Source organism: Antechinus flavipes, chromosome 4 (genome assembly GCF_016432865.1).
Source record: "Antechinus flavipes isolate AdamAnt ecotype Samford, QLD, Australia chromosome 4, AdamAnt_v2, whole genome shotgun sequence".
NCBI classification, from domain to species: domain Eukaryota; kingdom Metazoa; phylum Chordata; class Mammalia; order Dasyuromorphia; family Dasyuridae; genus Antechinus; species Antechinus flavipes.
In genome coordinates, this window is record NC_067401.1 from 416,337,935 (window position 1) to 416,359,833 (window position 21,899).

General features: G+C 37.1%; 1 protein-coding gene across 1 annotated transcript in view; it reads left to right on the forward strand.

Moving 5' to 3' along the window:
- Positions 1–11,905: 11,905 nt before the first annotated feature.
- Positions 11,906–21,899, forward strand: part of ABL2 (ABL proto-oncogene 2, non-receptor tyrosine kinase) — a 102,127-nt gene continuing 92,133 nt past the window's right edge. Inside the window, 1 exon segment of the mRNA XM_051998862.1 lies at positions 11,906–12,062. Within this exon segment, the coding sequence (XP_051854822.1) occupies positions 11,906–12,062 (157 nt within the window).

The window sequence follows — 21,899 nt, forward strand, 5'->3', positions numbered from 1 at the left end:
GATGACAATGAACTTACTTTCTTTACCTCTTATTTTATTGAAAAGGTCTCTAATTTATATAATGCTTGCTCTTGGTTTTAGTTTTGCACTATTTACCAAATTAAGGAAAGGTCTATTTATTTCTATTTTGTGTATGTTTTTTAAAAAAGAAATGAATGTTTTATTTTCTCAAAAATATTGTTTCTGCATCTATTGACATAGTCAAATGATTTTTGTTTTTCTTATTGTTAATATGGTCAATTTCATTTGTAGTTTTCCTAATGAACTTGTGCTACATTCCTAGTATAACCCTAATGTGATTCTAGTGTATAATTTTTGGGAAATGTTGTTATACCCTCTACTAATATTTTGTTTAAAAGTTTTGCATTCATTAGCGATATCAGGCTACAGTTTTTCTCTGATTTGAGTATCCTTACCTAGATATTAAGACTAGATTATAAATGAGAAAGAATTTGGTAGAATTCCTTTTTTTCCCTATTTTTGAAAATAGTTTGTATAATAATGGAATTAATTGTTCTTTGAAGGTTTTATAGAATTTGTTTGTAAATCCAGCTGATCTTGGAATTTTTTTACTTCTTTGTTAATTTATTTATGATTTGTTCAATTTCTTTTTTTCTAAAATTGGGTTATTTCAATTTTTTATTTCTTATTCTGCTAATTTGGGCACTTTACATAAAAAAAAAATCCATTTCATTAAATTTGCTGATTTTATTGAAATATATCTGAGCAAAATATTTTCTATTGTTTGTTGTGAATTCTATTTCATTTTTGAAGCTGCTAATTTGTTTTCCCCTGTTCTTTTTTTAAAAAATAAAATTAGTTAGTTTTTAAATAGATCCTATCAATTTAATTTTTACTTAAAATGTTATTAACTTTTTTGACTTTCTTTTTTTAAATTGTGTGTGTGTGCACATATATATATGACATATATTTGTTTTTAATTGGCAAAAATCTGCCTTCTAACTCTTCCCTCCTTCAGATCTAAAGAAAAAACAAAACCCATTACAAAGATTTATAAGCAATCAAAACAAATTTCCACATTGACCATGTTTAAAAAATATATATTTGGTTCATTCTGTACTTTGAGGCCTTCATGTCTCTATCAGGAAATGAGTAGCATATTTTATCATTAGTCCTCTGGAATCATGATTGGACATTACACTGATAATAGTTCCTAATTATTTCAAAGTTGTTTGCATTTACCATATTTCTATCATTATATTAATTGCTCTCCTGATTCCATTTTCATCACTGACCATCAGATCATACAAGTCTTTTCAAGTTTCCCTGAAATCATCCTCTTAATTATGTCTTACAACACAATAATATTCAATCCCATTTATACATCATATATTGTTCATCAATTCCCTAATTTATGGATACTCCCTCAGATTCCTATTTTTTGCCATTTCAAAAGAACTATAATACTTTTATACATCCTTAGAGTTAGCTTTGTTTAAAATCAGTTCCTCCATTAATTTACTCTCCCTTTAATTCTCCTTTCTCCCTTCTCTCCTTTCCTGTAGAATTTCTTGTTGAATGAAATATATTTCTGAATCCAATTCTGTGTGTGTATGCATATGTATATTCTTCTTTCCTTTAACTAATTCATTTGAAAGTGAAGTCAAGAGTCAGCTACTCTCCCTGTTCAATCCTTCTAGGTTTTACAAATGTCTATTTGTGGATCCTAATTATGCAAGATAATTTTCCCTAACCTTCCTTTTCTTCTCCTTTGACAGTATATTTCTATTCTTCTCTTTTTTCTGTTCTCTTAAAAATCATCAAAATATATTGGAATCACTCCCAGGCCTTGTCTAATTAAATTCACTCTATGACCTTTGATGATGGTGAGGTTTAGAAGGAACATGTGTGTCACCTACCCATAATTGAATGTAAGCAGTTTATTCTTATTTGGCCAATTATAACTATTTATTCACTTTTATTTTTCTTTGCACGTGCATTTGAACTTCAGTTTCTACAAAGCTCTGTCTTATAGGGAATTCTTGCTTTATTTCCCTAAAGGTCATTTTTCCCTTTTGTAGGATTCTGTTTTGTATTGCTGAGTAAATTATTCTTGAGCAAGTTCATTTCTTTTACCTTCTAGAATATTTTATCCACGTCCTCCAGTCATTGATAGTAGTGGCTTCTAAATCATGTGGGATCCTGACTGTGACTTCCTGGTACTTTAAGTCTTCCTTTCTGTTTTCTTGCTGTGCTTAGCCTTTCCTAGAAACATTCAGCCTCTTTCAACTTGAGAACCCTCAGCCTGGGCAATGCAGAGCCATTCCCAGATCTGTTTCTTTGGCTGTGCTCCATTGGTTCCTCTCAGACAGTAAATAGCAGCACAAGATGGGAAGAGATAGAACTCTAGATATTAGCAAAGCCTTTCCTGTAATCAGCTCTTTCAAAAGAAAAAAAGCTTTTGCTCCACTGTGCTCTGACAGCAGCAGATGGCAGTGTAAGCCTTGAGGTCTCCATATGACCTAACCACTCAAGAGACATGATTCCCCAAGCAGACCCAATTTTCAACTCTCTTGGAGAAAATGGAGAGAAACCAAACCCGGGTCAATCACACACCACAAGGCAATAGGTAGTCATACCATGGTTACCAAACAGTTTTAAGTTTCAGGATTTCCCAGCTTTTAAGATTCAACTCCTTATGTCAGTCTTAAATAAATCAGATGCTGGAAAACAGGACAGTGATCATTTTTATATTTTTTTTTCTCTGTGAGGCTGTTTTTTTCTCAGTATTTTATACATAATTATCTTTTTTTCTGCCCCTTTGAACCAATAAAATTATTTCTTTTTTAATTTTTTTTTACTCAAAAATAAAATGAATTTAATGTGGAGTCTGAAAAAGTCTTTTAGTTAAGAAGAACAAAGTCACAGAAAAAAGAATTACATATAATAATGGAAATGAAAATGTACATAAACCAATAATACCAATTAAAAGACCTAGTCAACTTTTTTTTCCATAATTATAACTTTTTATTGACAGAACCCATGCCAGGGTAATTTTTTACAACATTATCCCTTGCACTCATTTCTGTTCCAATTTTTCCCCTCCCTCCCTCCACCCCCTCCCCAGAGGGCAAGCAGTCCTATGCATGTTAAATAGGTTACAATTTATCCTAGATACAATATATGTGTGCAGAACCGAACAGTTCTCTTGTTGCACAGGAAGAATTGGATTCAGAAGGTAAAAATAACCCAGGAAGAAAAACAAAAATGCAAACAATTTACATTCATTTCCGAGGGTTCTTTCTTTGGGTGTAGCTGCTTCTGTCCATCATTGATCAATTGAAACTGAGTTAGATCTCTTTGTCGAAGAAATCCACTTCCATCAGAATACATCCTCATACAGTATCGTTGTTGAGGTATATAATGATCTCCTGGTTCTGCTCATTTCACTTAGCATCAGTTCATGTAAGTCTCACCAGTCCTCTCTGTATTCATCCTGCTGGTCGTTTCTTACAGAACAATAATATTTCATAACATTCATATATCACAATTTACTCAACCATTCTCCAATTGGTGGGCATCCACTCAGTTTCCACTTTTTGGCCACTATAAACAGGGCTGCCACAAACATTTTGGCACATACAGATCCCTTTCTCTCCTTTAAGATCTCTTTGGGATATAAGCCCAGTAGTAGCACTGCTGGGTCAAAGGGTATGCACAGTTTGATAACTTTTTGGAGCATACAATAAAATTATTTCAATCAGAAATGATTCTCTTAGAAGTCGAGTGACATGATAAATTTCTTTAAATATTTGAAGAATTTCTCTTAGGTGTATTGCTCTAGCTACATATTGATTAACAAAGATATGGGCCCTAACAAGACTGTCACTGATCCAATTGGCTTAAGTAGATTCTGGTCTAGCTTATTGTTTACTGAGTTCTAGCAAAGAAAGACTCAGGTAACAACTTTATTTGGATTGTTTCATCTTTTTTTGGTTTTAAAAACCCTTTGATAACTGTGTTGTTGATCAGCACCAGTTCATCACCCAGTAAATTTTGGGCTAGGATCCATCATGAACTTGGGTTACACCATCACAGGCAAGAGTTGAGGATTTTGTTTGTTGGTTGATGGATTATGTGCAAAGTCACATTGAAAATATTATATATAACTTGCTTTATATAGATTTGTTTAGTTGTTATTTCCCCCTTTAGACTGTAACTTCCTTGAGGACAGGAACTTTTTCCTCTTTTTTTGTATCTCTAGTACATATCACAGTGCCTGTATATAGTAAGCACATTGTAAATGTTTGTCAGTTGAAAGCTCCTAAATCTTCCCAGCTAAAAATTCATAATTATGTGCTAAGATTTTGCCCAGGTCAAGTATTCCCTTTCCCTGCTTCCTTAAGGAATTTACTGACTGTTGCTTTAATCTTGGATTGTTGATATTATCTTCATCTTTGGATCCCACTGTTTCCAGTGTTGCTTCTCTGTGGTATATTCAAGCTTGCTAAATGATTTTGGAATTGGATACTGAATGTCACCTTGGATATAAGCTTTGTTCGTTATCCATTGTTAAAGGCTAAGTATTCATCTACTCCTCTCCTTTGATGAACTTGATATTGTCTATTTCATAATATTGCACCTTAGAAGACCACCATAATTTCCATGGAAGATTTTTTTTCTTTTAAACCTGGGTAAATCCAGGGAACTCAGAACAAAGGACATGGTTATTCTTGAAGGCATTGGATCCTATTATTATTCTCTATGGCTTTCTCCAGTGCCTTTTAGCTTGAGAGTAAATGCATCTTGTCTTCATTCTTCCAAAGGAATCATTATGGAAATGTCATTTTTTTTTTCTGTGTCTCACGGAGTTGGGGAAAGTAGACAACTCTACCATTAAATATTTGAAACATGTCCCTTCCCTATAATGACAGGTATCATACTAATATTCCTTAATGTAGACATTTAGTCACATCTCTCCATTGATTTAAAAAACAAACAAAAAAAACCCAACTTCTTATGGCTTTCTATTGCTCATCCATAAAAGTCCAAATTCCTTAGTGTAGTGTAAAAAAAAATTGTTCCAGAATATGGCGCTAATTTATGTTTTCAGCTCTATATCACATTTCTCCATGGAAAGAGTCAGAGTCAGAAGATTTGGATTTGAATAATGGCCCTACCATTTACTATGTGTTTTCCTTGGACAAATCAGAACCTATCTGACCTTATTTTGTTTCCTTATCTGTTAAATGAGTTGTTAGACCATATGACTTGTGAGGTTTTTTCCCTAAATTTATGATCCAGAAAGATTAAATTGTTCATCAATTCACAATTTTTTATTTCTATGCCATTACTATGGATATTCCTTCTGCTTGGCATGCCTTCTCTCGCATTCTATAAATCTGCCCATTCTACAAAGGCCAAGCTGAAAAGCCACTTGATCCCTGATTATATGGGTTCTCTCTTTCCTCAGAACTTTCACAATCTTTTGCTCCCGAGTACTTCTAATTTTTCTGTTTTGTATTATAGTCATATGTATATGCATATATGTGTGTTATTATATATATGTATATATATATATATTTGTATATAATATTACATCTCCCATTAGGCTGTCAACTCCTTGAAGGCAAAGATTATAACTTGTTTTTCTTTGTATCTCCCTCGGTGGCAAGAGTAATAATATGCACATAGTAGGCATTTAATAAATGCTTGTTTAATTGATGAATTGAATAGTCAGTTATTCCATTATTACTATTGAAGAGGAAGTGAATGATTATTTATTAATGAAGTGAATAAATGTTATTAGTACCACTAGCATTTATGTAGTACTTTGCCAATCACTTGAAATAGTTTCTTAATAATTTATAAAGTTTTAAAGTCAAATAAATATTAAGTCATAGGACTCTTACAGCTGAAAGATATTGAAAACTCATTTAATCATTACCTCCTGCCTACAGGGAGAATAAAATGAACCATTCAAAATAGAACTGAATGATCATCAAAGAGGCAAGAAAGCAAAGCTTCCTTTCTTTCTTTTGCAAAGGTTGGTAGCTGGGATGACCGTGGGGTAGAACGTAGTGTATACTGTTAGGTTTAGTTCATATGTTGGTTAGTTTTGCTGAACTGTTTTCAACTCCTCTCCTTCTTTTAAAAAATCTTTATTACAAGGGATGGCTTGTTGAGATATATTGTAAATGGAGGCAATATTTAAAAAAAATTAAAGTAACAAGAACTACTAAAGAAAAAATTGAATCAGCATCATTCGTGTATATATGTATGTATATATGTGTATATATGTATATCTCACAAACACTGTGAAAGCATCTACTTACATGAAGAATGGTGTTTGGCACCAAATGGGACAGATATCAAAGAACCATAGGGACAGGGACTCCCAGTTATTAATGACTTTCCTAAAAGTGAAGTGATCAGAAAAAGGGACACAAAATTTTCGAAGTGATTTGGCCAGTTTCATCACCATCCTAGCTCTGGATCTTATGTCTCCTTTGAGATAACCTAAGGCCTCTTGGCTACATTATGACTGTTGACTCACACTGAGCTTAATCTGCCTTGAGGAGTCAACAACACCACATGTGACATGAACCTTTGAAATACTGTATATGCAAACAGGTGAATGGAAATGTTGAGTCATCATAGAAAAGGACCGCCAAAATAAATTGGTGCTCACTGTGAGTTTCTCTTTATTGGATAGGACAGCCGCTCAGAAGCATTAGGAAAACAACCAAACTCTTTGTCTACTGCTCTATATCCTCCTCCAACCTGGCTGGTTTTTATGAAAAACAAACAAAAAAAAAAACAACGTACACATAAAGGCAGTGGTTGTTTCTACTCATTTGCTGACTGCTCCTCCAATCTTAAGTCTCAACACAATTGACCCATGGTTTGCAAGGTTTCAGCCTTGGTTCTTGGACAATCCCTGCTTATTTGGCATCTTGCTAGTGGGTCCTTCAATGAGGGATCTTTGGCAGCCAGTAATCAGAAAGCAAACAAGGCCAAAGAAAGAACAGCTTGGAGACATGCTATAGGATCGACATTGACTGGTAACAGTGTGGGAAAAGGGAGTGAATGTGTGGAGGAGGTAACATTTGTTTAAATGTAAAAATATGAAGTAAGTTAGTACATTTTTCACTTCTGTCTGAGTCACTCTTTTGGGTAAACAGGCTAAGGATGAGTAAGAACTGACTCAGATTCCCATGGCATAGCTCCCTATACTAGTTTTCCTTTGTCATCAAAGAATATTTACTGATGATGTAGCCCTCGGATGAAGAGTATACGAAGTGCTTTGGCAGGGAAAGGAACATCGATTTTGCACTGTGGGACTTACAGGAATAAATGTATGCATAGTTCAACATTTATTCAGCTTGCTTTTATATAGTATCTTCAATGTGCCAGACACTGTGTGCTAAGAGCTGGAGAAGCAAAGAGAAAAATTAAATAATCCCTGCTCTCAAGGAATTTACATTTTTAAAATAATATTTTATTTTTTTTCCAAATACACACAAAGATAGTTTTCAACATTCATTTTTGCAAAACCTTGTGTTCCAAATTTTTCATCCTCTCTCCTCCTCCCTTCCTACCAATACAGTAAACAATCCGATATAGGTTAAACATGTCCAATTCTTTAAAATATATTTCCATATTTGTCATGCTGCATAAGAAAAATCAGAATGGGATATATATTTTATTATTTAATATTCTTTATATCATCTATTTTCACTTATGTTGATATATATCACCACATTTCATATCCTTTAATATTATTTTGTTATTTCCAGTTATATGTAAAGAGAGTTTTCAACCTTCATTTTGGTAAGATGTTGAGTTCCAAATTTTTCTTCCTTCTTCTCTTCCCTTTCTCTTCCCCAAGACAGCAAGCAATCTAGTATAAACTATAAATGTATAATCATGTTAAACTTATTTTCATTGGAATTTACATTTTATCAAGGTAAAAGTATGGACCTAGAAAATTAAATAAGAAATAAATACATGATAATATGGGGGGGGGTCACTAGCAACAAAGGGAATGGGGATTTGGACAGGTTTCCTATAGGAATTGGTACTTGAGCAAAACTTGTTAATAAAAAGCCTGCAAAAAGGGCTTATGATGGCATCCTGATCATCTGTGTGTGGAGGAGTTGGATACAGGCTGAGAAGGATTGACCAGGCAGAAGGAGAACCAGAAAAGAGAATATCTAAGAGGAGGAGACTGACAAATATCTAATACTACAAAGGAGCTAGGAAGGACTGAAAAAAGATCATGGTTTGGGTAGTTAACAGATTGAACAGCAAAGTATTTCAGGAGGTTATCAGCTAATTATATTATGATTCCCTGGTGGATTGGAAGGGAATAATGCTATCCCAAATAATAATCCACTTGCTTTAGGAGAATACAGTAAAAAACACTATTCTTTCATTCAACAAGTATTTATCATAGATAGATTATATTAGTTTTACTGCTAGAATAGGGGACTAGCTTCCTCTCATCTTGAGTCAGCATAAAGCTGAGAGTACATGGGCAAGTCAAAAGATCATATTTCCCTGTCCTTATGAGCATTGCAGAGTGCTTGACTTTTTCAATCCCATGGAGACATTGGCACAAGTATAGATATTCTCTAAGTGGTTCTGTTCTCCTGACCACTTGGTGAGCAGGAGTTTCTTGCACTGGCTTGGACAAACTCCAAAACTTGGAGCATTTAAAAAGTACCAGTCCACCTCACCCTTTGAATCTTGGATTGACTTTTTTCAATCTGGCACCATTCTGGTGAGAGACAATACTGTAAAGGAAGAGGCCTCAGGCCTTTGAAGAAGGACCTCAGTTCTTGCCAAAGTGTTTGTTCTTTCATTTTAGGTAAAGAAGGTGACTGCAATACTGTGTGTTTGAAAGGTCAAGAGAAAGTACCACCAGAGGTTCAAGAGCAAAGTCTGTGTCAGGTTTTGCACTTAGCTAGTGTTGCTTTGAAACCCAGAGAAGCCTTAAGGAATGGCCTCAATGTAGGACTGGTAGGATCCATCCCAATGAGACAAGGGCTCAATCTTGAATGGTGTCACATATAGACATAAACATGGTGGGACAAATGTTATACAGAAAGTCTGAGTCTACTTTCCCCAGAGACAAAAGTAGTATCGGGAAGAGGGTTGCCCCCAAATATAGAGAGGAAATGTTTGTATGTCTGTCTTGATATTTCTTTGAATTAAATATCTCTTTGAAAAAGTTATTTGATATTAGTTCATTTAAAAAACCTGAGATATTAATAATTGACAATTTACAACAGGAAGAAGATCCTATTGGAATGGGAGCTCATGCCTATAATGGAAAAGACACTACAATCCCTCAGTGCTGTTTTCAGAACCCTAAAGGGAAAATGTAGCTGGCTTTGTCCAGGGAAACTGAGGCCAAAGTTCCTGTTACATTATCATAATTTTGTTCTGAATTAATAGAGACAGTACTTGCAAAATGAAATTACAGATCTATGTTATAGTGAGATCATTTTTATTCTTTCTCAACTAAAGTCTTAATAGTTTTGTGAAAGTTATCCTGGGTCCTTAAAAATTAAAAATCTAGTCCCTTCTTAAAAGTTAGCAGATTGATAGGCTCTAATTTTCTAAGCTGAGGTTTTGGTTAGGATAGCTGTAGTTTTATCTCTTCTTCTTTGTTGGACATTTGAAGCTCTTTATAACCTGGTACCAATGGACCTTTCCATAGTTAATCGATCTTACTTCTTTTCAAGTGCTCTTTGATCCAGACAAGCGGGCTTTTTAGCTGTTCCTCAAACAGAGCAATCAATCAATCAACAAGCAGTTATTAAACATTCTTACTATGCCAGGCACTGTGCTAAGTGCTGAGAATACAAAAAAAGGCAAAAACATTCCATCTGCCTCTGCTTTGGCATGGGTTATCGGATGCCCTGCCTGGAATTCACTCTTTCCTCATCTCTGCCTCTTAGAAGCCTCAATTTCTTATAAATCTCACCTCAAGGGTCACCTTCTACATGAAGCCTTTGTGACTCTCCCCCTCTGCTGGTGATATTTTCATTTTGTGTACAGCATATGCATAGGTTTATACGCACATGTATATGTACACATACATATATGCATGCAAACAAGCACAGGCAACATATATGTGCACTTACACACTGTATTGACACAGACGAATATACCTATGTGTGTATACATATGTGATTAATACATATGCTATATTTGTGTGTGTATATATATATATAAGAATGGTAAAAGAAATTTAGCATCAGAACCAGGAAAACCTGTATTCTAATCCCACCTCTTGCACATGCTGGCTGTGGGACCCTGAGCAAGTAACTTGACCTCTCAAAATCCATTTATAAATTGTAGAAAAGAAAATTGCAGATTATATTGGTGGAGGGAATTTTCTTATCTGGAAGGCATTTATGAATGAAATCATAAATCTAGTCCCTCCTCTCTTCCCCCTCATTCCCCAGAGAATGTAAGCTCTTATAGGGACTGTTTCATTTTTTGATTTTGTATCCACTGTGCCTACACAGTGCCAAACACCTATTAGGTGCTTTATGAATACCTGTTCTTTGGTTGGTAGATTGATCTCTCTTCAAAGGTCCAGGCTGACTCAATGGTTCATCTCCCGCTAAAGGGTGATTAGTTCCAGAGCAACTATTCCAAGACTATTTTGGAACTGGGGGTAGGGATTGAGACCTTTAGAAGTATAATTGTATTCCTTTGACTATTTTAATCTGTTCCTGGCCACACTTTATCAACAAGCATTTTCTTTGTGTTCTCTATCTTCAGTCTGATTTCAGAACTGCTGGTATACACTCAATCTTCTTACAAACGTTGAAGTGATGCAGTGACACTGGCTTCCTTGCTATTCCTCCAAGAGTTTCTGCTCACGCCTATATTTTCAGTGGCTGCCTTTATGCCTGGAATTCTCTCTCTCCTCATCTCCACCTCCTAGCTTTTTTCAATCTCAGCTACACTCCCACTTGTGTAAGAAGCCTTTGCCAGTTCCCCTTAAAACTAATCTCTTCCCCCGGTTGATTATCCATCAGACTACGCATTCCTTGAGGGCAGAGGTCTTGTACCTCTCTTTGTATCCCCAGCACTTAGCTCCGTGCCGGGTCCATCGTAGGCTTACTTAATAAATGCTTATTGACTGATGAGAACGGGTATTTGTATTCCCTTTAAGGTTGCAGAGATACCGTACAAGTATCATCTTATCTGATCTGTAACAGAAACCTGTGAAGTAGGTGATTTTATTACAACAGAGGCTCAGAGAGCTCAGCCGCCTTGTCTAGAGTCACATTCGAACTCGGGTTTTCCTGATTTTAACCCTCTATATTGGTACCCCTGGCTGGGCACAAAATGGGCACTCAGTAAAAGCCCGTTGCTTGCCCACCTTGGCCGGGTGGAGATCGGAGCCGGCCCCCTCGGAGGAGGCGGCGATGTGGAGCGCGTGGGAGGTGCCCGTGGGGCTGGAATAGAGGATTGGAGGCTGCGGGGAGCAGAAGCTCTCAGGTGGAGAGAGACGCCCGCAGCTGCTGCCAGCAGAGCTAGGGAAGGCGGAGACTGGGGCGGAGCCATTGGGAGAGGCCCCGCCTCTTGTAGCGGAGGTGCCGAGCGGGGGGCGGGAGACGCTCTGTCCCACGCTCCGCCCGTGCTCAGTGGTTAAGATGGCGGCAGCAGCGGCGGCGGCGGCAGCGGCGGCGTTGGGGGCGCGGGGCCGCCGGAGGGGGAGGGAACGCCGGAGCCCGTGAGTCGTCCGCAGCCCAGTGGAGGCGGCGGCCGAGACCCCGCGCGCGAAGGCCGCTCGGCCGGGCCGGCCGCCGCCGCGAGCGAGCTAGCGAGCGCCGGGCGGGGAGCCCCGAGGCCGGAGCCGAGGAGGGAGGAATGTGACCAGGGGTCGGCGGGGGCTCGGGAGTACGCGAGCGCGGGGATGGGGCAGCAGGTGGGCCGCGTCGGGGAGGCTCCGGGGCTCCAGCAGCCGCAACCCCGTGGGAGCCGCGGGAGCAGCGCCTCCAGGCCGGCCGGCCGCAGACGGGACGCGGCGGGGCGCGCGGAGGAGGCCGGCTTCAATATCTTCACCCAGCATGGTGAGTGAGGGAGGGGGCGCGCGGGCGGGGGCACGAGGGGAACCGGGGCCGGGACCCCGGGCGTGGGCCTCCCGGTGGGAAGCGACCCCGCGGGGACGAGGGGGAGGGGGTGCGCGGGGATTGCACCCCGAGGATGGACAGATGTTCTAATCCGAGAGACACAAACGAGGTCGGCGAATGAACCCAGCAGTGGTGTCAGGAGCGTGAGGGGTGCGGGGGAAGCTGCAGCCTCAAGTCCGGCAAAGTCCTTCAGCCTCTAGGAATCACCCCAGATTGACTCTGCCTTTATCTGGTTCGTATCACCCCCGCGAGCTCCTGGAGAGCAGGACTCGGGTTTTTGTCTCTTGACTCCGAGAGCTCAGCACGTAGTAGGCGCTGAAGCCACACTGGGTGGCCTGGGAAATGGAGCCGTGAAAAACGGGGAGAAGTGTTTGCACTTTGGGGGACTGGAGCCATCTGAGTTCCATGAGAGGCTCCTGGAGACTGGAGGGACTGAGAAGTGGGGGACTATATGTTTTGAGGGGCAGGGAAATGAGGTGGGGCTTTTCTAAAGAAGCTGCTGTCAGTGTCTAGGGATATTGACGGGTTTTGCAATAGACTTATATCTGGTACTACTACACACTTTATACATGTATGTGCTGCTATATACAGCTGTACTGATCTTTCCAGAGTGAACAGGGGATAAAGGTGTAGTATGAGCTAATTTCTGTTGGGATAATTCCATTTAGAGGAAAACATGGGTAAAACGATTTTCAGGAGAATATTTTTCACAAGTACTTTTGTGAGTGTGCCTTAAGCTTCTGCCTGGGTACTTTTCTCCCACAATGAACTCATTAGCTCCCTGGGCTTCCATGATTATGTCTAGGCTTATAAATCCAATCCTAGTTTCTCTCCTGAGCTCCAGTCATGCATTACCAACTGACCACTGGATATTTTTCACGGGATATTTTGAAGGCATCTTAAAATCTACACATCAGTGGGGAAGCATTTATTGAGTACCTGCTGTGAGCCAGGAACTGGAAAGAAAGACAAAATCAAGATAGTTCCTGTATTCAAGAAGCTTTCACTTTACAGAAGAATACAATGTGCAATATATTTACATATACATATATACAAAATATATCCGAGGTAATTTTTGTAGGGAAGCACTAGGAAATGGAGGGGTGTGCAATAATCTTTTTATTAAAAAAAAAAAAAATCAAAATATGTCCTTTACCCAACTTCCTTACTTTTGTGTAGGGTACCATCATCCTTCCACCACATCCAGATTCACAACCTTAGAATTATTGTTTCTCTTTATTTCTCCCCCCCCCCCATTCAATTAGTTGCCAAGTTTTGTCAGTTTTTATTTTATCTTTTCAGTTTTCTTCACATGCAACCCCATCACACTAATATCACAAACACTATAACTTAGCTTCTTGCCTAGACTACTGCTACGGTTTTCTCATTGGTGTTTCCAATTCATGCCCCACACAGCTGCCAAAGTGATTTTCCAAACACAAGTTAGACCATGTCACTACCTATTTTAACAAGTTCCAATGGCTCCCTATTTCCTCTAGGACAAAATATAATCTCTGACATTTAAAGCTCTTCATCTGGCTCCAATCTATTTTAACTAACTTCCTACACATTCTCCTTTACACTCTCTACGATCTAGCCAAAAGGGCTTCTTTGTTACATATACATTGTGTGTAACATTTTATTAGCTTTGGCACTGACTATCCCTCATTCCTGTAATTAATGTACTTCTTTCTTACTTCTGCTTCTTAGAATCCCTAAGCAAATCCATTTAACATTTGCTTCAAGTGCCATCACTTTCAGGAAGCCTTTCATGATCATTTGTTTCCTTCCCCCAAGTATAGGTGCCCATATTATTTGCTATTTACATTGTATACTTTTTATTTATGTAGTATGTAGCATATATCAGGTACTTGATGAATGATTGTTGTGTAGGTTTATCTTGTTTGCATATTCTATTAGCTGGGGAGACTACCAACACATGTGAAACAGTTACAGAATAATTTATTTTATTTTATTTAGAGATGGTAGATATCTGTAAGTGCTTAGAGTAGTCAGAGAAGGTGGGATTTTGGTTGTGTTTTGAAAGGGATGGAAAGAAGGAAGGAAAAAGAAAGAAGACATTTTAGATGATTATAAAGGAGGAGAGCAAAGACTTATAGGATAAATGTGTGTGGGAAACTGAGGGTGAAGAGTTTGGGTATTAATGCAGAATACAGATGATTAGCTAGGGTACAAATTTTTTTTTTTAATTTTTATTTAATAATTACTTTATATTGACACTCGTTTCTGTTCCAATTTTTTTTCCCTCCCTCCCTCCACCCCCTTCCCTAGATGGCAAGCAGTCCTTTATATGTTGGATATGTTGCAGTATATCCTAGATAGAATATATGTTTGCAGAACCGAACAGTTCTCTTGTTGCATAGGGAGAATTGGATTCAGAAGGTATAAATAACCCGGGAAGAAAAACAAAAATGCAGATAGTTCACATTGGTTTCCCAGTGTTCTTTCTTTGGGTGTAGCTGCTTTTGTCCGTCATTTATCAATTGAAACTCAGGTCTCTTTGTCAAAGAAATCCACTTCCATCAAAATATGTCCTCATACAATATCGTTGTCGAAGTGTATAATGATCTCCTGGTTCTGCTCATTTCACTTAGCATCAGTTCATGTAAGTCTTCGCCAGTCCTCTCTGTATTCATCCTGCTGGTCATTTCTTACAGAACAATAATATTCCATAACATTCATATACCACAATTTACCCAGCCATTCTCCAATTGATGGGCATCCATTCATTTTCCAGTTTCTAGCCACTACAAACAGGGCTGCTACAAACATTTTGGCACATACAGGTCCCTTTTAGGGTACAAATATAATGCAAGGTCCTGATAGCTAGGTTAGAGGAGTTTTGACTTGATTTGGTAGCAAAGAACATTTGAAAATTTAGGAGAGAACTACTATGATGATGAATGAGTCAAAAAACATGTAGGTCTTAATACAGGTGAAGACAAATATAAAGTTAATGCTGTAGATGCACTCAAGAAGTACTTATTGAAATAAAGAGAAAGCATATAGAGGAGTAAGTTGGAAAGGCCTTGTGGTCCTTAGGGTTCATCAGTGAAGAAGGTGGTCATAAATCTTCCTTAAAGTCATTTCCATTGATAAAACTTTATGTATTTTTGATATTAAGCCATTTGACAATTCCAAGGATATTGGGGAGAATTCTCTTTTCTGAGTTGTCTATAGTTGTGATTTCAAGACCTGCAGAAGCAATTGCCAGGTAACCTTTCTGTATAAATTAATTCCCTGGGTGATGGCTGCAAGAGCTAGCTTAGAAGAAAGGTTATGATCTGGGGGTCACATCTATTTACCAAGTATTTTTAGCACAAAATCTCTCCAGGGTCTGAAGGAAGGTGATGGTTGATGCAATGGCAGTAAACATTCTCTTAGAATTTGTTACAGAAAAAAGAAAGGTTATACATTTAGAAAATAACCTCAGATTTTATTTTTGGCGTGTCAGTCTTTACAGGGTATAGATGTGTAGGATCCTGTAGCATAATTTATTAGCTTAGAAAGGTTGGGATCCTCTCACAAATAAAATAGTACCTCAGAGCTACATAGTACTTTACAGTTTACAAAGCTCCTTCCTGACAACTTTATTGAGTAGAAAGAGCAAAAATCTTGTTGATCATAAAATATTAAAGAAGATTAGTTTGGGAGCCTTGTACAGAATGGATTGGAATTAAGGAGATGAATTGATGGAGTCAGAAGATTATTTCAGTAATCTAAGCACAAAATGACTGATATTGCCTTGGCTTGGTGGCAGTGAGATGGAAGGGAAGGAGGATGAAAGATTCCTCAAGGAAGACTGGTTGGGATTTGGTAGTTGCCTATAGAAAATGAAAATAAGGATCAATCAAAACTGATCATACAAGTCTTAGTGACTAGGAGAATTGTGTCGCCATTCTCAAATCCAAGTGCTTTAACAAGCATTTGCTAAGCACCAGTTTGAGGGAGGTATGAAGTTCAGCACTGAGGGATTTGTACAAAGACTTGTAAAACATCTCTGCCTTCAAGGATTCTATAATACAGTAGGGGAGAAAAGAAATTTGTAAATAACTTTAATAGAAAATAGACTGTGATAAGTGCATGAGAGCTGTTTTCTGTAGTGCTATGTAACATCTGAGAATGGAGCGATACCAACTATCTTATAGGTTGCAAGTTGATTCTTGGGGGAAGGGAGAAAAGAAAAAAGCATTTATTAAATACCTGCTATATACCAGGTACTGTGCTAAATTAAGTGCTTTACACATGTTGCCTCTTTCTAAAGGGAAAAAAAGTGTTTTGTGGTAATTGATAACTCAAAAAAGTAGGCAGAGATAAAAGAAAATAAAGATGGAATGAGCCTTTATTCGAAACTTGAACCACTCATGAGTTCATGTTAAGTACTGAATTAATCTGTGATATTTCCTGATACTTTAAGAAAAATGGTGAAATATTAGTTAACATTTAATTTATAGACCTGGAATATACAATGGAAAATTCTGAAACTATTATTGAATTGCTATTTAGAGTCAGAACTATATAGATAGAAGTCATTTATCTAACATCATTCTATCATATCTAAGATAATAATCTTAATCATCTGCATTTTCTAATAACACCAAACTCTTCACCACACTCAGACTCTCCTCCCCATTGTCCCACAAATACTAGATTCATACTATCTCTCACACAACACTTGCCCTTATGCTTTCCCTTTTCCTTCTTCCTTTTCATCTCCTTCAGAGGCTGACTAAATTTTTACCTTCTAACTACTCCAAGTTATACATGTATAAAGTTTATATATAATATATAAGTACATGATATATGTGCATACATATAAATCTATCTGCATGTTTGTATACACACAGAAACATAGATAGCACTTTAAAAGTAGTAGTTAGATCTTAGTTTATTGAGTTAACCAGATAGAAACTAGGAAAAATTGACAATGTATGGCAGTGATAATGACAGCTAATTACCGTTTCATGTTTCTTTACTTTGTATGTTTCACATACCATATGGCACTGTTATTATGGTGGATTCCTTTGCATTAAAAATCCTCTGCTTCATTGTGACTTGGCATTCTCTGGGTTCTTGAACGTTATGACAGTAGAAATTAAGGTCTGACAGATGCTGCCAAGCCAAAAAGTCTTGGAATATGGAGCATATAATAGATTATGTATCTCTTTTCCAATTTAGCTAAATTTTTGTAGGCTCATTATTCTAAATTGGCAATTAGGGCAGTACCTCTTTTTGGGCACAGTACATTTTAACCATCATTTGAGGGGGGGGGGAGGTAGGGTGGAGTGGCAAGGGGGGTTAATGATCTGCACTTGTGAATGAATTGCAGGGATTTGAGTGTTCTTCTCATGCAAAATGATAATCTTTTAATGTGGACTAGATAATACTTAGGCAGACCAGAACAAATAATTTAAAGTTGGAACATAGACTTCATCTACTCCAGTCTCTTACAGGATCTTTATCTAGCTAGTTGATGATATAGCTACAACTAAACCTCTACCTTGTTGCTTGTCATTTGCCCTGTCAGTGTCTTCTGTGAATATCTATGTTGTGAATCATTTTTGGTATTTAAGAGGTAAGAATGTGACTTTTCTGATATTTGGTGATTAGTGAAGTTTTGTAGACTCCAATTTTGTGCTCAAATCTGTAGAGTAGCATAGTTTCTTGTTTCATTTGAGGGAGTATTTTGGGGACAGAAAGCTGGCTTCAGAGTTAGGAGGTTCTGTTTTTCATGCCCTGTTCCTGACACATATTACCTGTGTGATCTTGGGCTGGTCACTGAGCTGTCGAGGTAGCTTTTTTAGATTGAGAAGTTGCAGCAAAGGTACTGATCTGTATGGTAGAATAATTTCCTGGCCTGAGAGTTCATCATTCCACACAGCTCCTGTCCCTAAATCTAAAGTTAATATTGAGCATAATATTGAACATCCATAATTTAGTTTCAACTTCCATTATACATGTTCTTGTTACCCCCCTTTTTTTCACTATTTATAGTAGACATAGGTTAAAACATAATAAAATTAAATTTAAAAATCAATAGATTTTTTTAAAGTCAAAGTCGTCATAGTAAACTTCCTGTCGAATCACAGTTGTTTTTCTTCTTTTGGAACCTTGATCCAGTTTTTATCTTTACACTCTTTTGAATGAAAGATGGAATGTTGAATGGAAAATTGTTTGTGCCAGTTATAGCAAACATTTTGGTAGCTCATTAAGATTTGCAACATGTTTTTACATATATTGTATGATTTTCAGAACAACCCTGGTGGATGAATACTATTATTATTATTATTGTTATTCCCATTTACTGACTCCAATTATTGGAAATTGAGACTGAAAAGTGATTTTTCTAGCCTCACATAATCAGTGTGGGTCAGCAATAGGACTTGAACCTAGATTTTCCCATTTTCAAGCACTATGCACTGTGTCACATTGTTCTCAAAACAAATGAAATAATATTTTTAGGTAGTTTCAGTTATAATGTCCTATGTAATACCTCAAGGAATACATGTCTCTTTAAGAAGCTAACTTTCTCTGTATTAAATCAACTAGGTTTCTTTATTTAAAAACAAAAAAATTTCACGAGTCATGATTAAGATTCATTTGCATGTCTAGTTTTATGGCATTATATCGTTTTTCAGTCTTCTCTAACTATCCATGGCTCTGTTTGGGATTTTCTTGGCTGAGATGCTGGGGTGGTTTGCCATTTCCTTCTCCAGCTCATCTCACTGATGAGGAGTTAAAGCAAACAAAGTTAAGTGATTTGCCCAAGGTCACACAGCTAGGAAGTATCTGAGACTGGATTTGAGTCTTCCTGACTACAAATGCAGCATGCTGTCCACTGCCCTATCTATTATGGGACAGTACTGCAGTGTATTTGCATTGTATTATACAAATGCAAACTTGTATTTTTATATAATTTATAAATGGGTCTGACTCTAGGCAAAATTGTTTAATATCTCTAAGTTTGTCTTCAGCTGTTCCAAGTTTCTCTTCTTGTACTCTTTGTCTACAACATGATGGACCAGGCACTCTACATAGTCCTAATACTTTTCTTCTTTCTTTACCTATCAAAATCTGAGGTTATTTATGTTTAATTTATGTTAGATTGATGACCTCTAAATTAAGTAGAATGATTTTTGTAAGTATGTTATCTCCGTTGATGCTTGTGGTCTTTTATCTACAATTGTAGCATGGAAAGCTTTTCAGCCATGTATGTAATGGGGTGCTAGACCTTCCCCCTCCACCTTACCCAAATTGATTACTTGGAGGCATTTCCAGATACAAATAGAAGGCACTTATTTGATTCTTGCAAGAAGTGGGCCAGCATATCAAGTGGGCAGTCCAGTGTGATGTATGGCACAGTACAGAAGCAGAAACTGGGTTATATAGCAGAAAAGATGGTCCACCCCTCTTGCTATTGATTTTTAAATTCATTGGTTCTGGAATAAGGAAGTTGGTATTGACCAATGGATAACAACACTTTCTACTTCCTGGGGATAATGTGACTACCTGAAACTTAGGCCTAGATTCTGACCTTTTTTACCCTATAGTTTTCTGAGAAATCTTCACTTGTCCCATTCAGCCATGAGGAGGCTGTTTTGTTTGTTTTATGAGTATGAAATGAAGGGATAAGTATGAAAAGAGGATGAAGAAAGGGGATAGAAAGAGAAGCTCTTGAATTTATAATCAGGCTTCTTCAGTTGCCTCCAAAGGGAAACCAGATTTTTTATCTCTCTGTCTCTGTGCCCATTCCTGCCTCTCCTTCCTTTTCTGTGTCTCTTTTTCTGTTTTTTCTCTGCTTCTGTCTTTCTCTATCTTTGTGTCCTATGTGTTCGCCACTCTTTATGTGCTCCCCCTCACTGCCCTTTCGCTCTCTGCACCCTGCCCCCTCTGTCTTTCTTTAAAGTGACTTGTAAGTTTTGCAAGAGTGAATGTTGAAAATTATCTATGCATGTGTTTTGAAAATTAAAAAAAAGTGACTTGTACTGGGAAGTGGGATAAAAATATATTAGGGTCTCCTTCATGCTGTTAGTCTTTTGGGGGAAAATGAAGCAGGAGTTCTATTGCTGGAGGAATCAAGACTCTTGGAGGCCTACAACTGATGTACTTCTTAAGTATATCTTAAGTGGGTTTTGTTCTGGACCAGTGCTTCTCTAAATATTATTTATTGCAAAACATTTAAGTAGTTTCATTTTCATTGGTAGGTCACACACTTGTCATTATTTTAGGAATAACATTGAGAATTCTTAATAAAGACTTAATATAGTCTTAGTGCATTGAAATCATTGCACTAATCCATGCTTCCAGAATATTTTTTTTTTGTTACAGTGTTTTAAAAATATAAATAGTTGGCTTGTCTAGTTAAATCCATGGAATCATTTTAGAAATCTCCATGTTGATAGTTATTCATATAATTGATGGTATGGTTTCTTTCTGTAATGTCTTCTCTCCTTTATTAGATTGTAAACTCCTGAAGGATTGGAGCTTTAGTTTATACATATTCTTGTGTTCCCCAGAACGTTTAGCTAGCACCATCCTTGGCCCGTGCTAGAAAGTTATAAGTATTTGTTGAATGACTGTTAGCTTTTTAAAAATATTTAATGTGGCTTTGATAAATTTGATATTGAAAATTGAATATTTTTATCACAGCTGTAATTGTAAAGACATCTTTACACAAAATGGTAATCAGTAATGATTAATATATGATCAACTAATCAAATGTTTATCTGTTCTTAATTGTCCTTGTCACCAAGAGTGCAAGAGGTTATTAGTTGGTTGGGTTTTCTTTTGAAGATAATGTTTGGCAGCATTTAAAGATAATGATGGTAGTGGTAGAAATTGATATACTTTTTAAAAGTTTGTCTTAGAGCTTTTAAAGTAGTTTAAGCATCACCTGAAATTGTAGGTGATCTTTTTGTTTGGGTGGGTGATAAATAATTTTATAAGGATTTTAATTGCAACATTTCAAAAGTTCTAGACTTTCTTTAATGTTTATTCTGAGTTGGTACATATGTTATTTGCCTTTGTAGTTTGTATAATTTGTTACTTATATTTGATATATAGATATTATAGTTTGGTTTTTGCTAGTCAGATTTTGATGAGCATGTTAACTTTTCAGGTAGAGAACCAATCTTTTTTTTTTTTTGAGAACCAATCTTTTGAGTTCGTGTTTGCTATTAAAATTTTATATTTGCATGTGAATTATCAATGATTCTTGTGATAACCCTTAGTTTACTAGTCACTGAATCTTTGCATTTTGTGAATGTTAATTGCCAACAATGAGCTAATTAGAACATAATATTTCTCTACTCTGTTAGATTAAATTGGTCATCTCAGTAAACACGCAGAGAACTCATTCTCAAATGTAATGCTTTGCCAGATTTAGGGATTTAAAAAAATCTCAATTGGAGATTCTTCAGACTTGTTCCTCTTACAGTTCCTGCAGAAATAGTGCTGAGTCTGCTGTAGTGCTGCAGTCGCCTCCATAGTGAGTGATGCCAGTGATGGCTTTTGATCCAGAAGAACACAAAGCTCAGCAGGACCAGGCTACTTGTGTTCCTGGTTTGCTTTCCAGGGAGGAGGAGTTTAGGAACCTTCTACTTTGTGTGTCAAGGTCAAGCAAAAACATTCTGAGGCTTAATACAATGTATATACAAATGCAGTTTTGTTAACTAGCTCTTTAATACTGAAATCTGGCAAACTGGAATGAATGAAGATTAATTTTATCTTTAGCATTTTGTGATCGCAAAGAAAATC